Below are 24,785 nucleotides of genomic sequence, written 5' to 3'. Positions count from 1 at the left end.
CGCAAAGACTTTCCTTCGGGGAATAGTACCAGGAATAGAAGAAGAGGCAGACAGAGAATATGATGGGAAGACAACATAAAAGGATGGACGTTGGGAGAAATTCTATCCTATAAATAAAGGGAATAATTCAGTTTATGTCACCAATTCGCTCTAGTACAATTTGTTTCCCTTGTTCAAGATACCAACCAAAGTAATTAATCACGAATAGTTAATTAGCTTATTTGTTAATCTATTATTAATTCTTGTGTTGTCAGATCAAAGAAATAATTGTGCGAAATTTAGGCTTGATAATAATAATAATAATAATAATAATTTTATTTATAAAGCGCTGTTAACAAACAAAATGTAGGCTCAAGGCGCTGTAATAACATTACAAACACAAACACGACAATAGAAATCAAAAACTAATCTAAAAAAGTTTTAAACAAGTAGGTCTTAACTTTCTTCTTAAAAGTGGTATAGCATGTTGTCTGTCTGAGATCAATGGGGAGTGAGTTGATCTGGGATTGGGTGTCAAAGAAATGACGTGTACAAACTTTTTACCAGACTAACAGACATATAGACAGAGTTGATATAAGCTTTGTAAAAAGGCAACTTATTTAAGTTGATAAAATGACAAGAACGATACTGGAGATTAAGCAACCTTAATTAAGAGTTGAAACAGAAGAGTCTCGATCATTCGTCATCCCAACTGATATGTTGCTGAACTGTGTCTTGTATTGAATTTGAAATACACTTTGTGTAATGTTGGCAACCTAAACGTACCTTTTAAGTACTTGAGTATAGTCATTTAGTCATACATACATCCATGTATACATACAACTGTCTGTTTCTCCGTCCGTCCGTCCGTCCGTCCGTCCATCCATCCATCCATCTATCTATCTATCTATCTATCTATCTATCTATCTATCTATCTATCTATCTATCTATCTATCTATCTATGTATCCATCTATCTGTCTGTCTGTCTGTCTGTCTGTTTATATTATGAACCTCCGAGTTATCTGGGAAATCGATACCACTGAATTGACAATATACAAGAGTGCCGTGGAACCAGTTCTCACTATTGAAGTTAATGTTATAATCAGACGTAATAGCGCAAACGCACAATACAAATTTCAGGGCTTCATCTTTATTTCTGACTAAAATGTACAGCCATAAGTTAAAGGTAATCCTATTTATAGGCGTGAATCAGACATCAATTTTCGACACGTGGAAATAGTTCCTAGAGTCTCTCACGTCGGATTCACTCTAATGGAAGAGATAACTACATAATTGGTCAATTATACGAGGTGAATATATTTCTCACGCTTGCGTCTCAGCCTATCACACAGCCTACGTAAATGTAGATCTATGACTTGAGTTCATTCATTCATGCGTATCGACTGGTTCACTCAAATTATTATCCTGGTATTTCTGCACCGGAACTTGACTCAGGGCGCCATTGAACTGACTTAACGATTACACGCTGAGAGAACAGTTTCAATTCATTTAATTGATCCTATGGAATTTATACAGAATTATGTAAAAAAAAAATACTTTCTTATTGTTGGTTAATTCATGGTTTCATTTTCCTTGCTAAGATATATACAAATCGGAATGATTGATTCCACCCACAGACTTTCAAATATAGACTGAACATTGGATTGTTTTTTTCGCTATTTCTAAAATGCTATCAAAATCGATCGCAGAGGCGGCCTTGGCAGCATGTGGGGCCCCGAGTGTTATAAGCGGATCCGGGAGTTGTGAGCGTAGACTACTACATTAACTCTATCCGGCTTGCCTTCCTCTAAGGCTGTAGGCCTTATTTTTGTTACAAAACATGGTATCTTACATTGGTGTAGGTACTGGCAACACGGGATCCCTGAATCAAAAATACAATTCTAAGAGTTTTCATTGTAATAGGTATCATGTAGATGCCTAAAAAGGCTTAAAAACTTATGGGATATTAATCCCTCGTTTATGAAAGCTGGTCTGCTTACCGAAGCTGACAGTGACATGGGAATCTCTTATCGCGGGGTCTTCCTCATTGCAGGGACTTTGGAGATTGTCCCTCTCGCTAGCAACACAACTTACATATTTCATATCTTGCACATACAAAAAAAGAGACGGAGCTATACCATCTTAGCCATTGCTCTAGTTTTGTTTATGACTTCCACGAGTGTCATGGAATAGTATGGCTGACATCTTAACATCGTCCCTAATTCCAAATCAACTCTGTCTGTTTGTCTGCCCGTCTGGTAAAAAGTTTGAGCATGTTGTTTTTTCTCCCATTTTCAATTCTCAGTAAAAAAAAATATTAACCAGTTAATTAATTATTGGTGATTAATTATTTTGTTTGATATCGAAATAAGGGGAATAAATACTACTTAATGAAATGAGATGTGGATTTATATATATATATATGGATTTAATCCCCTTATTACATTTTAAAACCTCTTTTCTCTTCCCTTTCTCAGATCAGAATAAAATTTTGTATAATTATTCATAGTCAATGACAATATAGGAATCAATCCAAAAATAACCAATTAGTTAATCATTTAGTACTAATTAATTTTGTTTTATATAGCAGAAAGGGGGCTAAGCCCTGTAATTTTCAGATTAATGACAGTAGACGGCGGTTCTTTCCCTTAGATAAGCTTTGTTTTTTTAAAGTATCCTTTTTCGTGTACATTAAAAAACAACACATTGCTTGACAATATTTCATTCACTTTTTGCACCGGATGCACCAAAAAGCTAGCTATTTATAGTCTTTCCGCCATTTATGAAAATCACCTTTCCATTCTTGATTTAGATCTAGACATTTACTTCATACTAGTTTTCTTTTTGTACTTCATTTCCGAGAAAACAAATTTCTAGGAAACTTGAAAACCGAATTGTAATTTTGAAATATAAATCAAATAATGTTACCTTGGATTGTATCAACATGCTAAGAAGATTGACTGATGTTGGCGGGAGTGAGCGGAACTGACGCATCTCCTTCAGGCTGTTCCGTCTGCTCTCCAAGGTTGACTCCCCTCCGTTAGGCTCGTACGTCCGGAATATGTTCCGCTTTTTTGACCTGGCATAGTCGTGACGGAGGTGCTTTTTGGAGTTGGACCTCTGGTGGCGTGATGAGTCGAAGAAACCTGAGTCGTTGCACCTGGTATCCACGGGTGAGGATGGGTTGCTACTTTCGTTACTGAAAGAATAGGTATACCTGGAATAAGCAAGATATGAAAGCCAAACACTCTTCAAATGTTCAAAGATATCTTGTTTTGTTTTTAAAGAATTCTTTAGCTATTGAAATATTTTTACTCAAAGAATTCGAAAGAATTTGCACAAGCATTCTGTTGCATACATTATAAAAATATTTATATAACAGATCACCCACGTATTTGTCTGTTTCAGATATGACAATTTATGTGGCATTTTGGAATTTACCCAACTGCATTAGTTCAGGAACAAAAGTGAGATTATTCGCAGACTATTGCATAATATATAGAACAATAAAAACAACACAAGATACAGAAGGTTTACAAAGAGAATTAGATGAATTACAGAAATGGGAATCAAATTGGAGCATGTCTTTCCACCCAGAAAAATGTCAGTTATTAAAGAGTAACAAAAAAACTTAAACAAATTAATTCCACTTATCTTATTCTAAAACTCAAAATATCTTGGTGTTATAATAAATGAAAATGGAATCCACATATTGATGAAGCATTCAAAAAATTAAACAAAGCATTAGGGTTTATTAAAAGAAATTTCTATAAATCAAATCCACTGGCGGATCCAGAACTTTTGAGTGGGGGGGGCGATTTTTTTCCAAACCCTAACCCTAATGCCCAGTAAACCCTAACCCTATGCATAAACGTGCACACACGTATATATATGTGAGAATTTTTAAAAAGCAGCATTTCTCAACCTTTGGTGAAAAACAAAACAACTGGGGCAGCGCTATAAGGTTTTCAAGTGGGGTTCGGGGCGAAGCCCCGACGACAAAAGCGTTTTCTTGCTTTTTTCACTGCAGAAAAGTATTCTCCTGACATTTACAGCTCAATATTCATCAATGGAGTTCGGGGCGAAGCCCCGCCGCAAAAAGCGTTTTGTTGCATTCTTCATTGCAGTAACGCATTCTCCTGACATCTACAGCTCATTATTCATCAATGGAGTTCGGGGCGAAGCCCCGCAGCCAAAAGAGTTTTCTTGCATACTTCACAGAAGAAAGGTATTCTCCTGACCTAAAACTCATTATTCATACTATTAAAAAAGGACCTTTTGAATAATGTTGTACTTATAATATTCTAATATGAATTTATAGGCCCTTAATACATTGCAAAAAATCCGATTTGTTCCTTGAAAAGATAAGATACCCCACATATTTAGATTTTGGCTTTGAGGATCTCCGCCGAAAAACAATTATTCGATAAATAATATTCAATAAAATCAAAGTATAAATTGTGAGTTATAGTCCCAAATTTATTTAACTAGAAAAATATCAGATTGAGTAAAGGTTAGAAAAAGGCGACTATGAAAAAATAATTTGGGTTTAGAACTCATCTCAATCGTAACTCTTATATTGAAAAATTTCGTTTGAATTCTAATTTTTTGAATGCAAAGTCTTTCTTAAAATAGTTATGATAAATTCATGTGAAATTACATAAACTCTGTCTGGAAATGGGAGGGGCGGTAGAGTGAAAACGATTAATCCTCGCTCCTTTAATAATTTCTGCTAAAGATTGCATTTGGCATTAAAGAATAGGGGTGTGGCGACTCGATGTAAGAATTTAATTTATAGTATATATAAATTATATTAGTGACAGATGTTTTTGTTTTGTAATTTCCTAACTGTAATACAAAAAGAAAAAGTATTGGTTTGTCCGATGGGGGAAAGGCGATTGCATGAATCGCCCCTCCCACCTGGTACAACCCTTTTTCATTTAAATTTTACTAATGATAAAATTTGAGATTAGAGTGTGGTACGACATAATATACAATGAGTTCACATATCAATATGTAGTTTATATTATATAGATATTCAACTAATTTTGTTCACAAACTATGATTCTCCACAAAAATAGGACCGCCCCCCCCCACTCAGAGGGCTAGAGTGGGGAGGGCAGTACATGCAATTTCCCCCTCCCCCAACCTCACCGAAACGGCCAAGATACAAGAAGGCGAGCGACATAATATAAATCTATATATTAATTCAACTAATTTTGTTCACAAACTATGATTTCTCCATTAAAGTAGGACCGCCCCCCCTCTCAAAAGGGTTAGGTGGGAAGGGCAGTAGAGATAAATTGGCAAACAGGGAACAGATCGGTTAAAATATCAATAACAAGTTTTAATCACATAGATATGTAATTGATTCTGTTAGCAAGCTGTGATTTCTACAAAGAAATTGGACCGCCCCCCCACTCGAAAGTTTAGGGGGGGGGCGGGATTGATACCATCGCCCCCTCAGGGGGGGGGGGTCGGCCGAGTGGGGGGCGCCCCCCCCCTGGATCCGCCAGTGATCAAATCAGATCATAAAACTAAAATGTTATTTAACCTTGGTTAGGTCAACAATAGAATATACATCCTCTGTTTGGGACCCTTCAACTCAAGAAAATATTAAGAAACTGGAACAGACACAAAAAAGAGCAGTGAGATTCATAACAAACAAATATTCACATTTGACTAGAGTAACACCTTTAGTAAAATCACTAAATTTAGAAAGCCTTCAGGACAGAATACTCAAAAAGTAAAGTAGCATTTATACATAAAACTCTGAACTATAATCTTCAAATACAAAAGCAAAATCTAATTAAATACTCAGAAAGACACAAATATAAAGGCACATTCCTCGTTCCATATGCTAGGTCAAATTTGTACAAATGCTCCTTCTTCCCTAGAGCTATTAGAGCATGGAATCGGTTGTCAGAGTCAGTGATTAGGCAGAATTTAAGTCACTGGCTAAATGCATGACGCGTCGGGTGTAATCATCTTCTTTTTTTTTTTTGAAGTAACGTCTGTATTATATAAGATAAGATAATAATCACAAAGGGTTACTAGTACAAAAATAGTACACGCTTCACTGTTCGTAATTTGTATTTAATTGGTAACTTTCCAGTTCCCTGTAGCGTCTTTGACATTGTTTAGTTTCTCTTACAAATCTCCAAGGGTGAGTGAATTTCAATAGCAACTAAACATCAACAGTGGTCATATATATATATATATACATGTTGTTATAACCCTATATTATATGAAGGAGTGCAACCACCATCAGATATTGTTGTCTTTAAAGACTCCCAATCTACTCTGCAAGCACTTAACAGCAGCACCTCAAACAGCCCAAGAGAGTTGACAACACTAATTGTGATAATCCACCAGATGATATCAAAATTAAATATCAATATTACACTACAGTGGATCCCTGGACACATTGGCATCATGGGAAATGAAAAGGCAGATAAGCTATAAAAGGCAGGTTCATCTATGAAACAACCAGATAGACCTGTTAACTACCTCACCCTAAGGTCAATGTTAGTCAACAATCACAAAGAGGAGTGGCTCAACCAATGGGCATCAGGAAACACATGCAGAGCCATGTACAGAGAAATGACTACGCCTAACAAACTGGACAGTATTAACTTCCTCCCCCGCAAAGAACAATCTACAATCTTCCAACTAAGAACAGGACACACACCACTATTAAATTACCACCTGAACAAAATAAACTCCACACAACTACCCCTTTGCAGATATTGCGCCAACCCTTTTGAAACCGTAAACCATATCCTCTTTGAATGCCCCTCCCTAATCCACCTTAGGCAGACCCTACTTCCACTACAGCCCAACATAGCCAACACCCTGTACGGCAGTGCTGAACAGCTGAAGAAAACAGCACACTTTTTTTCCTTGGCACAGTCTGCAAAAGAGCTCACAGCTCAGCAGCAATAAAGCTGGCTAGAAGAAGAAGAAGAAGATAACCCTATTGGTGGCGCAAAAGGGTTAATGTGTGTGCGGCCTACTGACACACACGACTCAGGCCAATCAAGGGGTCAAGGGCTGTCGATAGACAAAGGACAGTACTGGTAGGAACTTTGCACGCAAATATGACGAGTGTTTTGGTCATCTGATCATAGGCCTGCGCAGACCAGAGACACAGTATGTAGGAAAGCAGTTCAAGACCGAAGAGCGTTGAGACCCGGACTATTAGTCAGCCATGAAGTCGGTCCTGGTCGAGTCCTCAAGTGTTATGTACGAGTCCAGGAAGACATAGAGACAGTAGAGTACAGTACGGTAGTAGTAGTTGATTGTGTTGCCAATTGTGTCCTATTGGCTGTTTTAATTGACCATCATTAAAGCACCAGATTATATCGAGCTCTTGTTGTCACGTTCTTGATGTGTTGATGTGTTGTTGTGTGTTTAGCAGTGTTTACAGAAGGCCTGATTGGGAGAAACATTTAAAATTTGTTATGGTCTACGTGAGTGTACAGGTATTAAATCGAAACTTTAATGCGGTCGTACACACAAAATCGAAATAATTATTTTCCTAAACGCCATCGATGTGTTTAAATAGTGTAGAATCTTTTAAGACTTTTAGACCCATTTGTCCGTCTCGTCCTCCCCAGCGCGTTTAATCAGATGTCCTGGCAGAAACCATCAAGAACCCACTGCTTCATCAATATAAGATTACAGTTGATCAAAATCTTTTCGGTCCTTCTATTTCCCGCTATTGACGGGGGTCAGAGGTAAGGGAGATAAATATTTCTTGGTGATAAATAACACCCCGTTGGCCCAGCGGTCCCCACTGGAAATACAATGGAGGTCCTGTCTTATAATAAACTGCAGGCAATCTGTTTGGGATTAATTAGTTAAATATATTAACATTAAAAAATAGATTAATGTCTGAAATAATATTAAAAAAAAAAACATTATAAATTACTGTTTAAGATAAATATAACCAGCAAAATAAAAAGATTAATTGATTCCAATACGAGGTAAACAAGCATTTCTAATGGGAAGAACTACACACTTACAGCTATATCTCTCAACAATGTGGAAGTTATTCCATTTATTCGATAAGGAATAAATAATACACTTTTTAGTGTAATCGGTATTTGCAGTTCTCCAATTTTCATCAGTAATAAAGATTATTACGTCCTAGCCCAAATCTCCAGCAGGGCGGCCGGGGGGGGGGGGGGGTGATGGTGAGCAGAGATCGAGCCAGGGACCATCCACAGGCGGCCAATCGTATGTGAAGATACACATTATTTAGTTAGCTGTTGTGTTTGTTTTTTTTGGTTCGAAACTTAATAAATATATTGCTGTTTTTCTTTTTAAGACATCGATCAGTGTAGATAAGTGAGTCTGGGCTAGACCATTCGTTATAGAGGGCTTCAACACTGACCTGCAACGTCACAACCTGTGGGCAATTTAAATCCAATAGCTCGTTGCCACGTCACACGGTGCCCTCCCCCCCCCCCCCCGCCCCGTAAGCGCTATAAAAATCAACTCAGGCGCCATTTCAGCCTCGCACAGATGAAAATAGCTGGAAGCAGATGGTCTCTGAAAGAGGCAGTTGGATGGCTTTCACAAGAACCGCGGGACAAACATTTGAGACTCAAAAGTCATTATTGAAGGCATGCGCAGAAGACGGAAAGAAAATTTAAATGGACCGGCAGCGGACAACGGGAAAATATGCAGCTCGCAACCGGGTTAGCGAATTCATGTGAAACACTGCACTGGCCTTTTATCTTGAAATATACAAATAGTTCGTGTATACTACTTTAAATAGTTATTTACATGTTATTTACTAGAATATACCGGAAACTAGGAGAGGTAAAGATTTGTTCGAATAAATGCCTAAAAATAAATTTAAAAATTAAAGTTCTTCACTATTTACGACCCTTCCTTCCACACCCTTTCACACAAACACTTTTTTTTATCTTGCTGACAGGAAACATTTTGAAGCCAATACAATTGTTCCAACTCTGGAAAAGTGGGAGTGATTCTATAAAATCTAAATTTTAATGTATTCCTCCTCTTTTCTTAACCAAATTAGTTCTGTCCAGACTCGCTTTTTAAGCCAAATTGAAAAAAAAAATTATTTATAGCTTCGGGGTTTTAATTTAGAATTACCTTAAGTTTGTCAAGGAACTATTTCTTATGGGAGCTGGGAAATCTGGAAGCTGATTAAATCCGTGCGCCACAAGCCATTTGTTCACCAACGTGACGTCAGCATGTCTGAGAAAGTAGTCCTGCATGTCGTCTGGATGGGAGTCGAGCCATTCTTCCACACTGGACTGGGCTAAGTCCATCCTGAAAAGAACAAAAAAAAAAGGTTTTATTAAAAAACTGGAAATTGTTCACTTTATCTAGGTATTTTCCACATTATCTAGGTATTTTGTGCATGATCTAGATATTAACTATATGGTTGGTGAATTTTTCACATGATCTGGAAAAAAAAACCATATTTCTTCTTCCTCGTTCTCATTTTTCATGTCGGAGGGTTCAGATCAGTAATCCTATATCTAAGATGAACCATCCAGATCAGGCAGTTCTCCGTTTAGTTTTTCTTCTATAGGAGAGTTTTGGGAACAGAGTGTTATTTTGGCCTCTTAATAAAGTATGCAGCTTTGTAATAGATTGATGAATGTTTAACATGATCTAGGTATTTACATTATCTTATCTTATTATTAAAATAGAGGATCCATGTTGCAATGATGAGGAGGAAATGTTTAGATGACTTAATGATGAGACGATAGACGATAGATAATGTTTAGATGACTTAGTGATGAGACGATAGACGATAGATAATGTTTAGATGACTTAGTGATGAGATGATAGAAGATAGATAATGTTTAGATGACTTAGTGATGAGATGATAGACGGTAGATAATGTTTAGATGACTTAGTGATGAGATGATAGACGGTAGATAATGTTTAGATGACTTAGTGATGAGATGATAGACGATAGATAATGTTTAGATGACTTAGTGATGAGACGATAGACGATAGATAATGTTTAGATGACTTAGTGATGAGACGATAGACGATAGATAATGTTTAGATGACTTAGTGATGAGCTGATAGACGATAGATAATGTTTAGATGACTTAGTGATGAGACGATAGACGATAGATAATGTTTAGATGACTTAGTGATGAGATGATAGAAGATAGATAATGTTTAGATGACTTAGTGATGAGATGATAGACGATAGATAATGTTTAGATGACTTAGTGATGAGCTGATAGACGATAGATAATGTTTAGATGACTTAGTGATGAGACGATAGACGATAGATAATGTTTAGATGACTTAGTGATGAGATGATAGACGGTAGATAATGTTTAGATGACTTAGTGATGAGATGATAGACGATAGATAATGTTTAGAAGACTTAGTGATGAGACGATAGACGATAGATAATGTTTAGATGACTTAGTGATGAGATGATAGACGATAGATAATGTTTAGATGACTTAGTGATGAGATGATAGACGATAGATGAGATAACAAAACAAACGATGTAAAAAAAGAATTCATCTTAAGATCTCACACCTTGTAATAGACCAACTGCTATTCCTCAACGCGACTCCTCCTTTATTAAACACAAAAAAAAGACAACTAGAGATAATAACTTAATCAATATTTAATTTCCCTTTATGCACTGTATGGAGTTGTGAATCTTTTTAATGAAATTTAAGGGGAAAAAAACTGCAAATTACAGAAAATTTTTAGGGACATAAAACCTTGAATTAATTTTTTTTTTTTTGGTTGGCACTGTCAATGTCAGAGCTGTGATTAAATCTCAGAATGTCATGAAGAAATGTGACACACGTCAAAGTGATAGAAAAAAAGAAAGTGTAGATTTGCTATGAAATGTGTCATAAGGTTTCCAGTTCACGAGGCCTGCCATTAAGACTCGTAGAATCGATAAGGCGAGGAATCAGAGCGTGAAGGGACGAAGGGACATAACCAGCGTCAAAGTGAATACAAATTAAATTCATCTCACGTCTGCTTCATCTGGCATCGAAATTGAGCTCAACAAAAACAAGTTTTAACCTCGCGATGAGTCTGCAGCAAAGTTTTGTTTTTTTATGATCTAAATGCAACACTCTTGATACAAATTAATTAGTGATGAGTGTTTTTATTGACAGAGTTTTTGTGCTAATTCGTGTTGATGTTCAACTTGTTTCTGTTATAACTCTATCCAATTCATTACTACCGCCCCCGACAGGATTGATATTACTGAAGTTTGTCTGTATGATACACATTTCGGACATATTATTTCTCCAACTTTTCCCATTCTCTGATAAAGTTAAAACTTTGCACAATCATTTAATGTCAAAGATAACACGCGAAACAAGCAAGTATGAATAAATGAATTAAACAGTAGTAATTAATTTAAGTTGATATTGAAAAAGAGAAATAATTCCTACTGTACTGAGATATCTAGATGTAAATGTGGAGTCCTCCCCCCCTTTTTTTTTAAATTAAGATTTTCTTTCAGATTGAGTTTTAAAATCTCTACTATAGTCCTCCTATATCTAGATCTGATTTAACTCCGTTGTCGTTTAGTATCCAATGAGGCTAAATATACAGAATTAAAGAAATTTTAAATGAAACCTCATTCATAAAAAAATAATTTTCAAGCAATGCTGTGTCTTTTAAAGATATTAGTTGTGTCTTTAGGCGAAACCAATTATGTATTTAAAAGATGCTTCTTATGTCTTTAGAAGAAACCAATTTTGTATTGAAAAGTTGTTGATTATATCTTTAAGAGAAACCAATCGTGTATTTTTAAGATACAGGCTATGTCTTTGTAAAAAAAAAAACAAAAAAAACATGGAGCTTATGCTTTTGTCTTATTTGTTTTGGGCAATGTAATCTTCTATTGAAATTAAAAAATAAGAGATGTGGACTGTATCTTTAAGAGATGTTGACTGTATCTTTAAGAGATGTTGACTGTGTCTAGGAAATGTTATGTCTCGTAGTGATTGGCAGTATTTTAAAACATGCTTATTGTCTATTCGAGAAATACTTTAAAAGAAGTTTTGTCTTTAAGAGATAACACTCTTATGAATTATACCAGTGGAGACGCCAGGGTCGTTGTCCCCCGTTGCGGTTAGCACCCAGATCAACTCCAACCCCCCCCCCCCCACCTCGAAAACAAACGCCTACTGAAAACCATCGTTTGATTGTTCTTTTTGTTAAATACTTGCACAGTGAGCTCATTGAATACATTCATTAATTGTGACAAGTGTAATTTGAGTGTTTATATTATCTTTAAACTTTAACCTAGCCACTGTGCATTTTTGAAACAAAAAAAAATGGACCGCGTAATAACCAATGAACCAAGATGATTAGTTACCTGTATTATGGTTTAACAAAAAGAACAAACCATATTTTTGAAGGGAGGCTGACCTCATTAGCTAACTTTACTGAGTGAAACTGACCCTATTTTGGCTTCTACCCTTAACAACTACTACAGTCACTCACAGCTTCTGGATCTTCTTTTTTTTTTTTTTTTGTCTATGTTACACAAACTCACAGACCCCGTGGGCCCGTTTTTGGGTTCGCTGTTTATGCAAATAAAGAAAGGCATGCTTCGCTTCTCTTTATTTTTACTTTAAAGCAAACTATTTTTCATCACAATACACTTCCCCCACATATCAAAAAATAAATAAAACATCTAAATTATATCTGACATCTCTTATAAGCCAAAAAACACGAAAATTAGTTATCTTATAAGCAATTTTTCCTATTACACAAATTTCACTTTTGATTATTATCTCCCTTTTCTAAGTGATCACGGTGGTATATTAGAGTTACAGTTGATGAGTTAACTTCCAATTCAATCATTCTAACACTATATGTATTAGAACAAGTCACGGGAGATAACTAGTGCATTTGTCAGGTTTGACGCGAACGAAACTCCCAGTGCTCAGGGTCGCGTCATAAAGTGGCATTCAAGTTATAATCGCGGGGAAGCCATTAATCGCAGGAAATGACGCACGAGGCTGCTTCCGCGCATGCGTGAAACTTGAAGCTGGAGAAAAGAAAACCAAATTTAGAGACGGTTGAAATTTAGTGTAAATTTTGTTACCAAAAAGTGTTGTTTTTTTAAACAAGAAAAGCATTACAAATAATTGTTACTGAAGGTAATACCTCTTTCTAACAAATTACAGAGCGGCTATTTTTCTCTTAATAACTAATGCATGTTAGTTCAAATAACAATAAAACATTGTCCCCCTCCCCCCCCCCCCACCCCGAAGAAAGAATCCTTGTGAATGTATATTTTGGTTTTCTATAGTTACAATGTTTTGTTTGGTGTAATGCACACATTGTAAGATAAATTTCCTTATGGATAATAAAGATTATTATTTTATCTTATATAATACAGACGTTACTTCAAAAAGGAAGGTGATTGCGTCCTAAGCATCATGCATTTAGTCATGCATGTTAAACACTAACTTAAATTCTGCCAAGTCACTGGTTTCCCTGGCTAGCTCAGGCAACCCGTTCCATGCTCTAATAGCACTAGGGAACAATTATTATTATCATTATTATTGATCTACTAAACTTTATAATATTGTAGAAATAGCCTTTTATGTTTTAGCATTTAGAAATATCTATTTACTTTTTAATATGTAATAATTGATATTTAATTTATTTTAGCTAATAAAAAATTGCTATTAATTGTTTATTTTGTAATAAATAGTATACATCTTTTAGTTCGTAAAAATAGGTATTAATTCATAATAAGGCTTGTCTTTGAGTCCGAAAATTACTGTGGAATGCACTATTTCCCGTGGCTGCGCAGCCCCAGCTGTGACCTACATATTTTGCCACATCCAGGGCAAGCATAACCATTAATTAATTATTTAGCTTTTAATATGTCTTTACTTTCTTAGCTTGTAAAAATTGTCCTCTTTTGTTTTAAGGAAAATAAAAGCTTGAAAAAAATATACTTTACATTTTTAACTGATATAGTAAAGAGGTTTAATTTTATACTTTTCTGCATACTATTTAATCTCTTTGTTTGAAAAAATGGTGACCAACCTTTTATTTCTATAAAATATGTTTGGTAATTGTGTCTACCAAATTTATATGCATAATGTCCCGTATAGGAAGAAAACGATTTTATATAATCAATTAGTTACATTGAATACAAATCGTACTTTAGCATAATGAAAAGGCTATTAGCAGTTTAAAATAAAAACAACTTTCTTTACACAGGAAAGTTATATTTAATAAGATGTGACCTCGTTTTCCTTTCAATGACTTTTTATTTGCAACAGATACAGACAATGCTTGAAATTCTTCAAATAGGGCCAGTGAATTTCATTTTGATCATTTCATCCACCTCTTAGCTTTTTAAGAAATTGCAGGTTTGAAAGTTAGTGTGTATAACAACATTGAAATGTAACAAATTTAAGTGTAACAAAATTCAAATGTGACAACATTGAAATGTGACAACATTCAAATGTAACAAATTTAAATGTAACGAAATTTAAATGTGACAACATTCAAATCAAACGACATTCAAAACAAACGACATTCAAATGTAACGACATTCACATGTAACAACATTGATATGTAACATTCACATGTAACAACATTCAAATGTAATGACAAGTATAAAGAAAGACGAAACTTAAACAAGTATAAAGAAATATGAAACCATAGACATAAATATAGACTGGCCGATAAACGAGTTTTATGAAACGAACATTTGTGAGATGCAATTTTGTGTACTTTATTATACAGCATTTATGAGCAGTATAGTTTTGTTTAATCTCTAAGACTGAAGATCATGCAACTTTTCAGAATTCGGAAATCCGACAACAATAGATATACATGTTTTCAAGTTACACGAAGTTATTTCCCTTTTCCAGTCTATATTTATTGATGTCTATGTATGAAACTAAACAAGTATAAAGAAATACGAAACTAAAACAAAAATAAACAAGTACGAAACTAAAATGAATATAAAGAAATACGAAACTTAAACACAGAAGAAAAAAGGAAAACAACAAGCAAACATTGAAAAACAAACAGAAATCAACCCAAACAATCTGACAATATCAAACTAAGTTTCCCAATAGCTTTGACATATAGAAACTGGCATGAACTAAAATGTCACTTGGACACAGAGAATAAAACATCCTTGTATCATTGATGACATTTCACTGATGTCATCTATCTGACCGCAGCACACCCCTCTCCCATCCATCTACTGATAACGTTGCGGGCATAGGGCAAGGTCAGGCCTCTAGGAAAACAACAATCGTACAGTTGCTAAAGGTCCTCTCTTAATGACCTCAGTCCACACGGTGTCCAACCAAATGAACTATTGTCCTGACATCGATCGATTCTAGAGCCACCATCATTAACAGTCTTACAAGAAAGGTTCTCACACTATAATAATTGTTGCACAAGAGAGATTCGCACACCATTATAACTTTTATACAAGAAAGGTTCTCACGCCTTAATAATTGTTGCACAATAGAGGTTGTTATACCGTCATTACGTGTTCCAAGAGAGGTCCTCACACCATAATAACTGATGTACAAGAGAGGTTCTCACAGCATAATAACTGTTGCAAAAGAGAAGTTGTCATACCTTAATTAATAATCTCACAAGAAAGCTTCTCGCAAAATATTAGCTATCTCATATGAGAGGTTCTAACACCATCATTAACTGATAAAGAAGAGAGGTTGCCATACCAACATATAATAACAAGACAGGTTCTCATGCCATCGTTTACAGCGTATAAGAGAGGTTCTCATACTATCATTAACAGCCTTATAAGTGAGGAAGTGAGGTTCTCAAATCATCATTAACAGCCTTACAAGAAAGGTTCTCATACCATCATTAATAGTCCATATATTGCATATTTAATTTTAAAATACATAACGATTCGCTGTCAAAAGACTAAAAGTTACAGTAACACCTAAACGTTGCAAGCTAATAAGGTCAGATCTGTTTCTGACAATAACGTTTCTAAAATTATAGCTATAACGTGACAGACGGACGGACGGACTGACAACACAAAACTAAAAGCGGTTTTTCTTGCCATGGAGGCCGCTACAACATTTGAGACTGGTATAAATACCTATATAAAATATCAAAATATTAGTGGACATTTTATAAGCAGGACACTTAAGTATATAGACCTATATAGATACAGTAGAAATAAAGGAACACAATATAATGCTGAAAGAAACTGGCATAATGTTGTGTTGTTGTTGTTTGTTTTTCAGACAAAAAATCACAAATAAACCAAAGTAAATGAACCATTTCCAACTGACAGCTGTCAGATTATTTCTTGCACATCTGAACAACCTTAAATAGCTTGAGATTTTCCAAATGAGATCTGTTTGTATTGATCCGAACATCTGTAGTGTGTTTCCTAGCGTAACGCTGCACACGCACTTAATCCAGAGACATTTCATAAGCCTGAGCTAGCGTTAGATAACAGAAAAGGTATCATTGGTAAAAAAAAAAAAAAAAAAAAATAACTCACATATGCCTAAATAACAGAAATGATATCATTGATACGAAAACTCAGATAAGCCTGAGCTAGCGTTAAATAACAGAAATGATATCATTGATACGAAAACTCACATAAGCCTGAGCTAGAGTTAGATTACAGAAATAGTCTCATTGGTAGGAATACTGATATAAGCCTTAGCTAGCGTTAGATAACAGAAATGATACTATTGCTAAGCAAACTCACATACAGTAGACTGTCATTGTGAAAGTACGACATGAAACCCAATAAAAACCAAACAAAATCTCCAAGTTTGCTAAGCTTAAAAATCCGATCAGCAACCAAGTTTAATGATATACATTTCTACTACTCCTGTTTTAGCTTTCCAGTAGCTTGGAAACTCTTCATAAGGAAAAACCTTGAACCTGAGTGGATACGGATATGGAAAAGTGGGCTTTAACGATTTTCCTAGAATTAACTTTTTGTATAACTTCGCGAAATAATTACTAGCTGAAAACAGTGGAAACTATATTTTTGCAAAGCTTACATCAACTCACTCTGTCTGTCTGGTAAAACTTGTGTACACGTTATTTCTCCCAGACCCAATCTTGGATCAAGCTGAAATTTTGCATAAATATTTCTTTTACAAGACAACACAAGAATCAATAAAAAAAAATATTTAAGAGACCTGGATATAAAGGTAACGAGATATAATCAAAAAAAGGTAGCAAAATATAGATTAGCATGTTAATAATTATATTTCTAAATATAAAGTAATGAAATATAAAAATATATTTGTTTGAGAGTCCCTGAAACAATGTTCCTATAGGACTTGGCACGTGAAAAAACGACTGCTGACCATAAAATAAAAAAATATATTTGTTTGAGAGTCCCTGAAACAATGTTCCTATAGGACTTGGCACGTGGAAAGACGTCTGCTGACCAAATGAGAAAATGGATCACATTTTTATACGTTCGCCCAGCATGGGTACTTCCGGGACCCAAAATCAAGCGTTAGGATTCCCGCTGCTTGTTTTAGCTTTAAGTCGGATGTGTGACTTTTAACTGCTCAGCTTGAATGTCAACACGGAAGATTAAGGGTTCAAGTCTAGATGCTTTAAATATTTCTTTTTTCTGCGGGAAACTTCGGAGTCCATAAGAACATCTATAACGTTGTTACTTTGGAAGCTTAAACAATCTAAAGGCAATTTATCGTCTGTGTTTATCGGACATTTGTATATACAGTGGATAACTATAAACGGATTTATATTCTTTTTGTGTCCGTTGTACAGAATTAAGAAACTGTTTTAAGCTTTTTGTTTTAAAATGTATAGGATCAAATATCAAATTTAGCACTGCATAATTATTTAAAAATTTCTAAGTGACTTTCGCATCTGGCACCAAGTAATTTGTAATTTATTTATTTGGTAACAATATTCTTTCAATACATCTTCCTTGACATGTTCATTTTACTTTTACAAAGCTTCTATCAAGTCACTCTGTCTGTCTGTCTGTCTGGTAAAAATAGTGAACACGTTATTTCTCCCACATCCATTCTCGGCTCAAGCTGAAACTTCGCACAATTTTTCATTGATAGACAAGACATGAATATTTTTTTTTTAAAATTAACCCATCCGGCGATTCATTACTGTTAATTCATTATATTGTTTAATAGCAACAAGGAAGACTAATACTTCAGTATTCACAGATATGGCTAAATGTGTTGGGTTTAGTCCCAGTTAATTGTTAAAGCTATTTCTCCCTCACGCATTCTTTAATCAAGTTGATACTATAAACACTTATTGGTTGAACCTAACAAAACATGAATCAATAAACACAAATACTCAATTAATTATTGGTATTTAATTATATTATTTAATATTAAATAAGGGCAATAATTTATACATTATTGGTAGATATAGTTTAAAGGACGGAGTTCATCCCCTTTCGATAAACTTTGTTGTTTTTATTTTAAAGAATTTCTTAAGCTTTGTAAAAAGACTGTATTCAACTCCGGACTTAACTCTACTTTTTTTTCCTTAGTTGTCATAGTTCTTTTTATGTTTTTCTTTGCATCAATTTATCTCCTCTCATCTCTCTTTCCATTCTGTTTATCTCTCTCACGCTATCACTTGCTCTCTCTCTCTCTCCCTCTGTGTCTCATCTCTGTGGTTCTCTCTCACTTTATTTCTTTCTCTAACTCTCTCTCTCTCTCTCTCTCTCTCTCTCTTCTAAACCAAACTTCAAGCTTCAGTAGCGTCAGTTTATATCTAATGGTTATCAGCTTATCATCATGATTTAAGTAAGAAAAAAAAAATAAAGCACTTGTTTTGGATTTTTCCGCATCTCTAGAAAAAAAAAAAAGGTACACGCTTTGGCCCTTATTCTACCAATGCCACCCTCACCCCACCACCCAAGACCAAAAGATTTACAAATCACGCAACAGCTCAGCTTTAGGCCCTTATCTTCTGGACCCGTGAGGTCTTAAGACCTTTTTCCGCAAAATACGACTATTGTGTGGGGGCAGAAAAAGAGGTCTTGTAATACTGATTTACGACCAAAAGTCTGATACAGTTCTTCAGGAAAAAGGGGAAGATGTGGATTTGGTGGTGGGAATAGTCGCGTGCCTGTAAAGTTTTAAGGGTCACGTGACTATTAACTATGTTGAAACTATAGCAAGCAAGTTAGTACGATAATGAACTAACGGGTTGAGTGATTAGTAACGTTTAAAAGGTCTCTTGAAAATGATGTTATTCATCTGATGGCTGTTGGAGAATAACTATCCTACACAGAGCGACCCATCAACACTTTCTATATTATGTACATCAGACACTCCTAAATAGCTATTTATTTATCTAGTATAGTAAGCAGAAAGTAAGGCTCATGTATGTATGTATGAGTTTCAGTTTGAATTTTGAGTTTTTTGGCACATCGGCACACTTTAGGCCATGTCCTGCTCGTAATACCTAAATGGTTACTCTTCCTTCATACTACAAAAGCTAAATATTATTTAGTTAAGTTATTAAAAACAAGGTCTATTCACAATTAAAATAGTTAAGGTAGTGAAAATTTTAAAAATTTTGTAAAAATCCTTTGAAAATATTATATGTTCACAATTTCACAAATCAAATCTTCGTTGACAACCCCACCTCCCGGACAAAGTCCAGTACCTTCCCAGGGTCGACATTGAAGGCTATGTATGTCTCGAATAAAAATCAAAACCGCTTGACCAATCTTGATCAAACTTGGCATAAAAGCTCCCTCTCCTAGATCATAGCGGAGACCGTAGTGTAGGTTTAATGCCCCTTGCCTCAACCGGAGGGCCCGAAAAAATATACAAAATGTACGTAATTGTATGTCTATTAACTAGCGAAACTTTTTAATAAATCGGGTAAACCCGTTTTTATAGACATTTATATTGGATATGAATATGTCGGCTGAACGGGTAAACCCATTTTCATACTCTACTCTTATTTTCTTATTTTCGTTGCAAAATATAAAAAAATGTGAAGGGAACATTCACCAAGTTTGACATAGATCTAAATTCAATCCAGTAGATCAGTAATACCCAAACTAAGGCCGCGGGTCTTATCCGGTTAGTATATATTTTGAAAATGTAGATAGTAGTCCTGGTGGTTTTCAGCCTATCGGCTTCTTTATGATTCTGGCTTTCACCAACCTTTGCTATACATCTTCAAGCTGGAAGTCATTCTTCTCCAGGTCCGTGACTTCTATTCATTTGGTGTTTCTGTAGCTGGTGGTTTTTCTACAGGGTAGGGTAGCTAACCCAAATCTAAACACACCCCTTTTTCATCCCGATATGGGACTGTCCTCGTTAGAGTAAGCCTTTCACTAGACAATATAATACATAAGGCTTGTCTTCGGGTTCGAAGATCAATGAGGAATGCAGTATTTCCCGTGGCTACGTAGCCTCAGCTGTGACCTACATATTTTCTACATCCAGCGCAGGCATAACCATTGTTCGAGGGTGGCCGATTTACATTTTCTTTTCGCCTTCTGCGTCTGTCCTCGGCAGCGGGTTTTCTTTTCGTCTCATATGTGACCTCCAGCTGTCTCGTTCTGAAGCCGCCTGCTACCGGGTGCTCTCTTCTAGGTCAGTTAAAGCAAGTTGGCGCCAAAGCTGGTATTTAAAGCATTTCCGTTGGGCACCTCTGTTACGTCAACCACCTTTCAGCTCACCCAAAAAAAAGGTCACAAGACAGTATTAATATATGAATTACTTAGTTTCTGTTAGCCTGTTTGTGACTTTAGAGCAGCGGTTCTCAACCTTTTATGCTCGGCGACCCCTTTTTACAACCCCCCACTTAGCCGCGACCCCCCCCCCCGCACACACACAGAGCAATAGAAGAATAGATAATAACAATCCATTTTTTTCAGTGGCTTTTGGCGACCTTTGGCAAATCGTCAATCGACCCCCCAAGGGGGTCGCGACCCACAGGTTGAGAATCCTTGCTTTAGAGTATCCATGTCCCCAATACACGTTGCAGTATCAATATCCTGGCTAATGTTTCCAAGATAAACGTTACTGTCAAACTATATTATGTACTGAGTCCATTCATAAAGACTTTTAGACTTTTTTTCCTTATCTATTGTATCTCTTGAAACAAACTGCCTTTACAGTTTGAATACATTGATTCTAGATTATTCTCTATATTTCGATACGAGATCTAATCTCCTGTTGACTTAACGTTACTTTGTAACGCCGTTCTAGCAGTGATAGCATTACAGAGTCGCTTTGGGTTCTTATTTAAACAGACAAAACATATCTCTGGTGCCCTCTCATAGTAGAGTACTGGCTAATATACAGAACTTGGCTTAGCTTTCGGGCAAACAATAAAGTCACAGGAACAATGTATTTGTGGGAATCAGAGAACTATGAACTTTGAACTACACATTTCATAGAGAGAGAAAAAAAAAACAACCAACTGGAAAGATTATTTGTAAATTGATAGTGCAAACAAGAATGTCAAATACTTTATTGGGCAGCCGCTGATATTCTGATACAGCCCGAGATCAAGGGATCTCAAACTGTTGTCATTAGCAAATATTCTTTTCATTAAACACACATAACAAAAAAAAATTGATTTTACATAAATTTGTGTAACATTCGTTGATGAATGCTTCATTAGAGCAGTAGATAGGAACGTGGAGGATGGGGAATGTATGAAAGAACCTTGACCCTTTTTCGTGTAATTTATCAACAGCTTTCTGGTATTCTTACCAGACCAGGGATGAGATTTAGGGGGGTCTCTCGAAGCACTGAACAAACCACTTGCCATAAATTGATCTGAGGGGAAAGGTAAAATGTTTGATCAGAGGTAGGATTGGGGGAGATCATTCACAGCGGGTTTTTTTTTTTATTGACGCAATATTGACTTTGTATGTGACGTCATGTTAACAGTGGACGTCGTATGACGCAGTATGACGCCTTTTACCTGATCTGAACCAAACGGAGACAATCGGAACTAAAAAAAAAATGTTTAATTAAATTAATCGTTTATTTTGTGTGTGTATGTGTTGGTATGAGTACAAAAAGGTTGATATTTCTGTTATTGCAAAATCGTCCAATCCTATATCACTCGAACACAGCTACCATCTCTTGAAGAACTTTTTCATGAAAGATGCATTTCCAAAACACTCACGATTCTTAAAGGAAACATGCACCCATTAAACCATTGTTACATCAGATCGGAACGAAGTGGTCTTCTCATTTCTATCAGTACTAAAAAGAAAGATTTAAAAACTCCTTTATCCCACTTTCGTCAGAGTGTTACAAGATCAGCTGTCGTCATCGAGAAGTACATAGAAGTCTAATTCATAAAGCGCTGCTTGTGAGTGTGTGTGTGTGTGTGTTTCGTGTGTGAATGTTGTTCGTATTGGCATCTATATTGTTATTGTTACAGTGGTTACACTGAGGTGGTCAATAGTAGTCTAACTGAATTTCCATTTGATTGGACCCATAAAATGTATCTATCTTATCTATTCAGACTACAGGCCACCCGCAAATCACGGGCCACAACACGTCGAGTCCATAGAACCGAGCCTATGTGGCTTTATTTTGTACGCCGTCACTGGCCGAATGTTACCCACGGGTTGTAGTTTGGGCTTCAGTGTTATCTCAAAAACAAGTTGTTGTTTCAGGATGAGCTCTCCTCGTGTTGTCACGTTGTTGGTGCTGAGCTTAAGTTTGCATTCTTCTGCTCCTGTTGGTCAAGACTTAACTCTTTCTCTCCGTAATTATTTATCACATTCTGATGGGATCAACGTTTGTATCGTCGGTTAGGAGAGAAAGAGTTAACACTCATCAACAGACTCCACAGTCAACTAAACCACATCAATCGTGCCCACCAGCCAATGACGACACATGTAATAACCAGACAATGACGACACATGTAATAACCAGACAATGACGACACATGTAATAACCAGCCAATGACGACACATGTAATAACCAGCCAATGACGACACATGTAAATAACCAGCCAATGACGACACATGTAATAACCAGCCAATGACGACACATGTAATAACCAGCCAATGACGACACATGTAAATAACCAGCCAATGACGACACATGTAAATAACCAGCCAATGACGACACATGGTAATAACCAGCTGATGAAGGACGTAACATTATTAATTGCTTCATTAAGCCCTTGCTTTGTGTGGTTGACCTAACGAACAAGATGTTAGGGGAGAGAGAGAGGGGGGGGGGGAGAAAAGTGTGTGGGGGGGGGGGAGCTCAAAGCCGATTGCAGATGTCACCCAAGGAGCGATATTGATTTGCTGTCAATACCTCAAAATAGTCGGAGTGTTGCTATATTTGGAATCAGGTCAGCTATAAATATGTGTTTCACTATTGCCACAACTTAACGCGAAAATAAAACGGTGAGTCGTGCCCTGAGCCTACAGAGTGCAGGATCTACGCAGCTAGAGTAGACCCCAACACTGTCAATATTAAGCTTACCTGTAGGTCTACATCACAGTTTGGCTGATTTCGTTTCATGAGGAGAATCAATGGCAAAACTACAGCTTCAGAATTTGTAGGCCAGTTCAATGAAGCACAGTGACGCAGTTTCAACAAGTTGGTCTGTTTTGGAAGTTAAGCTTCTAGGGCAGGGGTGGGCAACCTTTTTCTATCGAGTGCCACATTTTTAAAAATTTTGGAAATTGGGGGGAGCATATATATATATATATATATATATATATATATATATTAATTTACATTTATGCTCTATTATACACATACTTTTCATTTTTTTTTTACACTTTCAATGAGGAATTACAACAAGTGTCAGCGATTTCTAAAACTAATTTTAGTTATAATTTTTACATTTTATCATTTGTCTTTTACATCACAGCATTTCACCACAAATGTACAGTTGTTCTCAATGTGCAGTATTTAATTGTTTACTTTTTTTTTCCCTTCGGACTGCTTTCAAATTGCAGTCAGTCAGCATCGACCTGTTCTTACTATTGTTTATTTTCAAACAAGAAAATGTTTGCTCATAGCTGTATGTGGACAGAAATAAAGTGAACATTTAGCAGCAACTTTTTTAAAATGCTGCTTCTGACAATACTCAAAGAACTTCCGCGGAAGAACTGACTGGAACTTCTCTTTCAGGTCATAATTTGCTTGGAGGTATATCCACTGGAGCTGAATAAGCTTCTGTGCTAAATGGTGAACTGATGCTATTGAAAACCGGTTTCAAGTTCTTGACGTCTTTAACTTTGCTTTCAAATTCAACAATGAAGTAATTCAAATAAATTTTTTACTTTTCAGCTATTTCACTAAAATAGTTTCATTTTTTAGCTTGTTTTTTCCTGAGAAATGGGATAGCTTTGTTTGAAAAAATTTAGCATGAACATACATTTCATGTGAAAAAAATAACATTACGGTAGTGGACATGGCAAAGATGAAATATGTCTTCCACTCTTCATTGGGAATATGAGTAACAAAGTCACAGTCATTGTCCTTCAATGAACAAACCAATTTACTCCATGAGACCCCACTTTGTTCTCAATGTCCTGCCCATGCTAAGCCAGCAGACACTGCTGTGGTACCAAATGTTTCGTTTCCGAATCTTAAAATACTTCTCGGTACTGCCTGTGATTAAGTCCCTTAGCTCTGATTGGTTAGATCACTGAGATAAGTGGGTCAATGACATGTTTGATATTCAATGCAGCTTTGCACAAACTTTCCCGTGTTGAGGTAAGGGTGTATGGTTGAAATATTGTTCTGTTGTTGTTTTTTTCAGTCATAGCGCGGGCCATGATCAGTTGTTACACTTG

At 36.0% G+C, this 24,785-nt stretch overlaps 1 protein-coding gene across 3 annotated transcripts in view; it reads right to left on the bottom strand.

Moving 5' to 3' along the window:
- Positions 1–24,785, bottom strand: part of LOC106069852 (dual 3',5'-cyclic-AMP and -GMP phosphodiesterase 11A-like) — a 222,413-nt gene that overhangs the window by 139,756 nt on the left and 57,872 nt on the right. For 2 of the 3 annotated variants that reach the window (XM_056003930.1, XM_056003932.1), the window contains exons 3-4: positions 9,110–9,289; positions 2,909–3,197 (exon numbers count right to left, since the gene is read on the bottom strand). In XM_056003930.1, the coding sequence (XP_055859905.1) occupies positions 2,909–3,197; positions 9,110–9,288 (468 nt within the window). In that variant the 5' untranslated portion in view covers position 9,289. The remainder of the gene's footprint in view (positions 1–2,908; positions 3,198–9,109; positions 9,290–24,785) is intronic. The other variant, XM_056003931.1, reaches the window with a different exon arrangement.

The sequence above is a fragment of the Biomphalaria glabrata genome, chromosome 11 (assembly GCF_947242115.1).
Source record: "Biomphalaria glabrata chromosome 11, xgBioGlab47.1, whole genome shotgun sequence".
Taxonomy (NCBI): domain Eukaryota; kingdom Metazoa; phylum Mollusca; class Gastropoda; family Planorbidae; genus Biomphalaria; species Biomphalaria glabrata.
The sequence above is the reverse complement of the archived record's forward strand: the minus strand, read 5'-3'. Positions and strand labels throughout refer to the sequence as shown.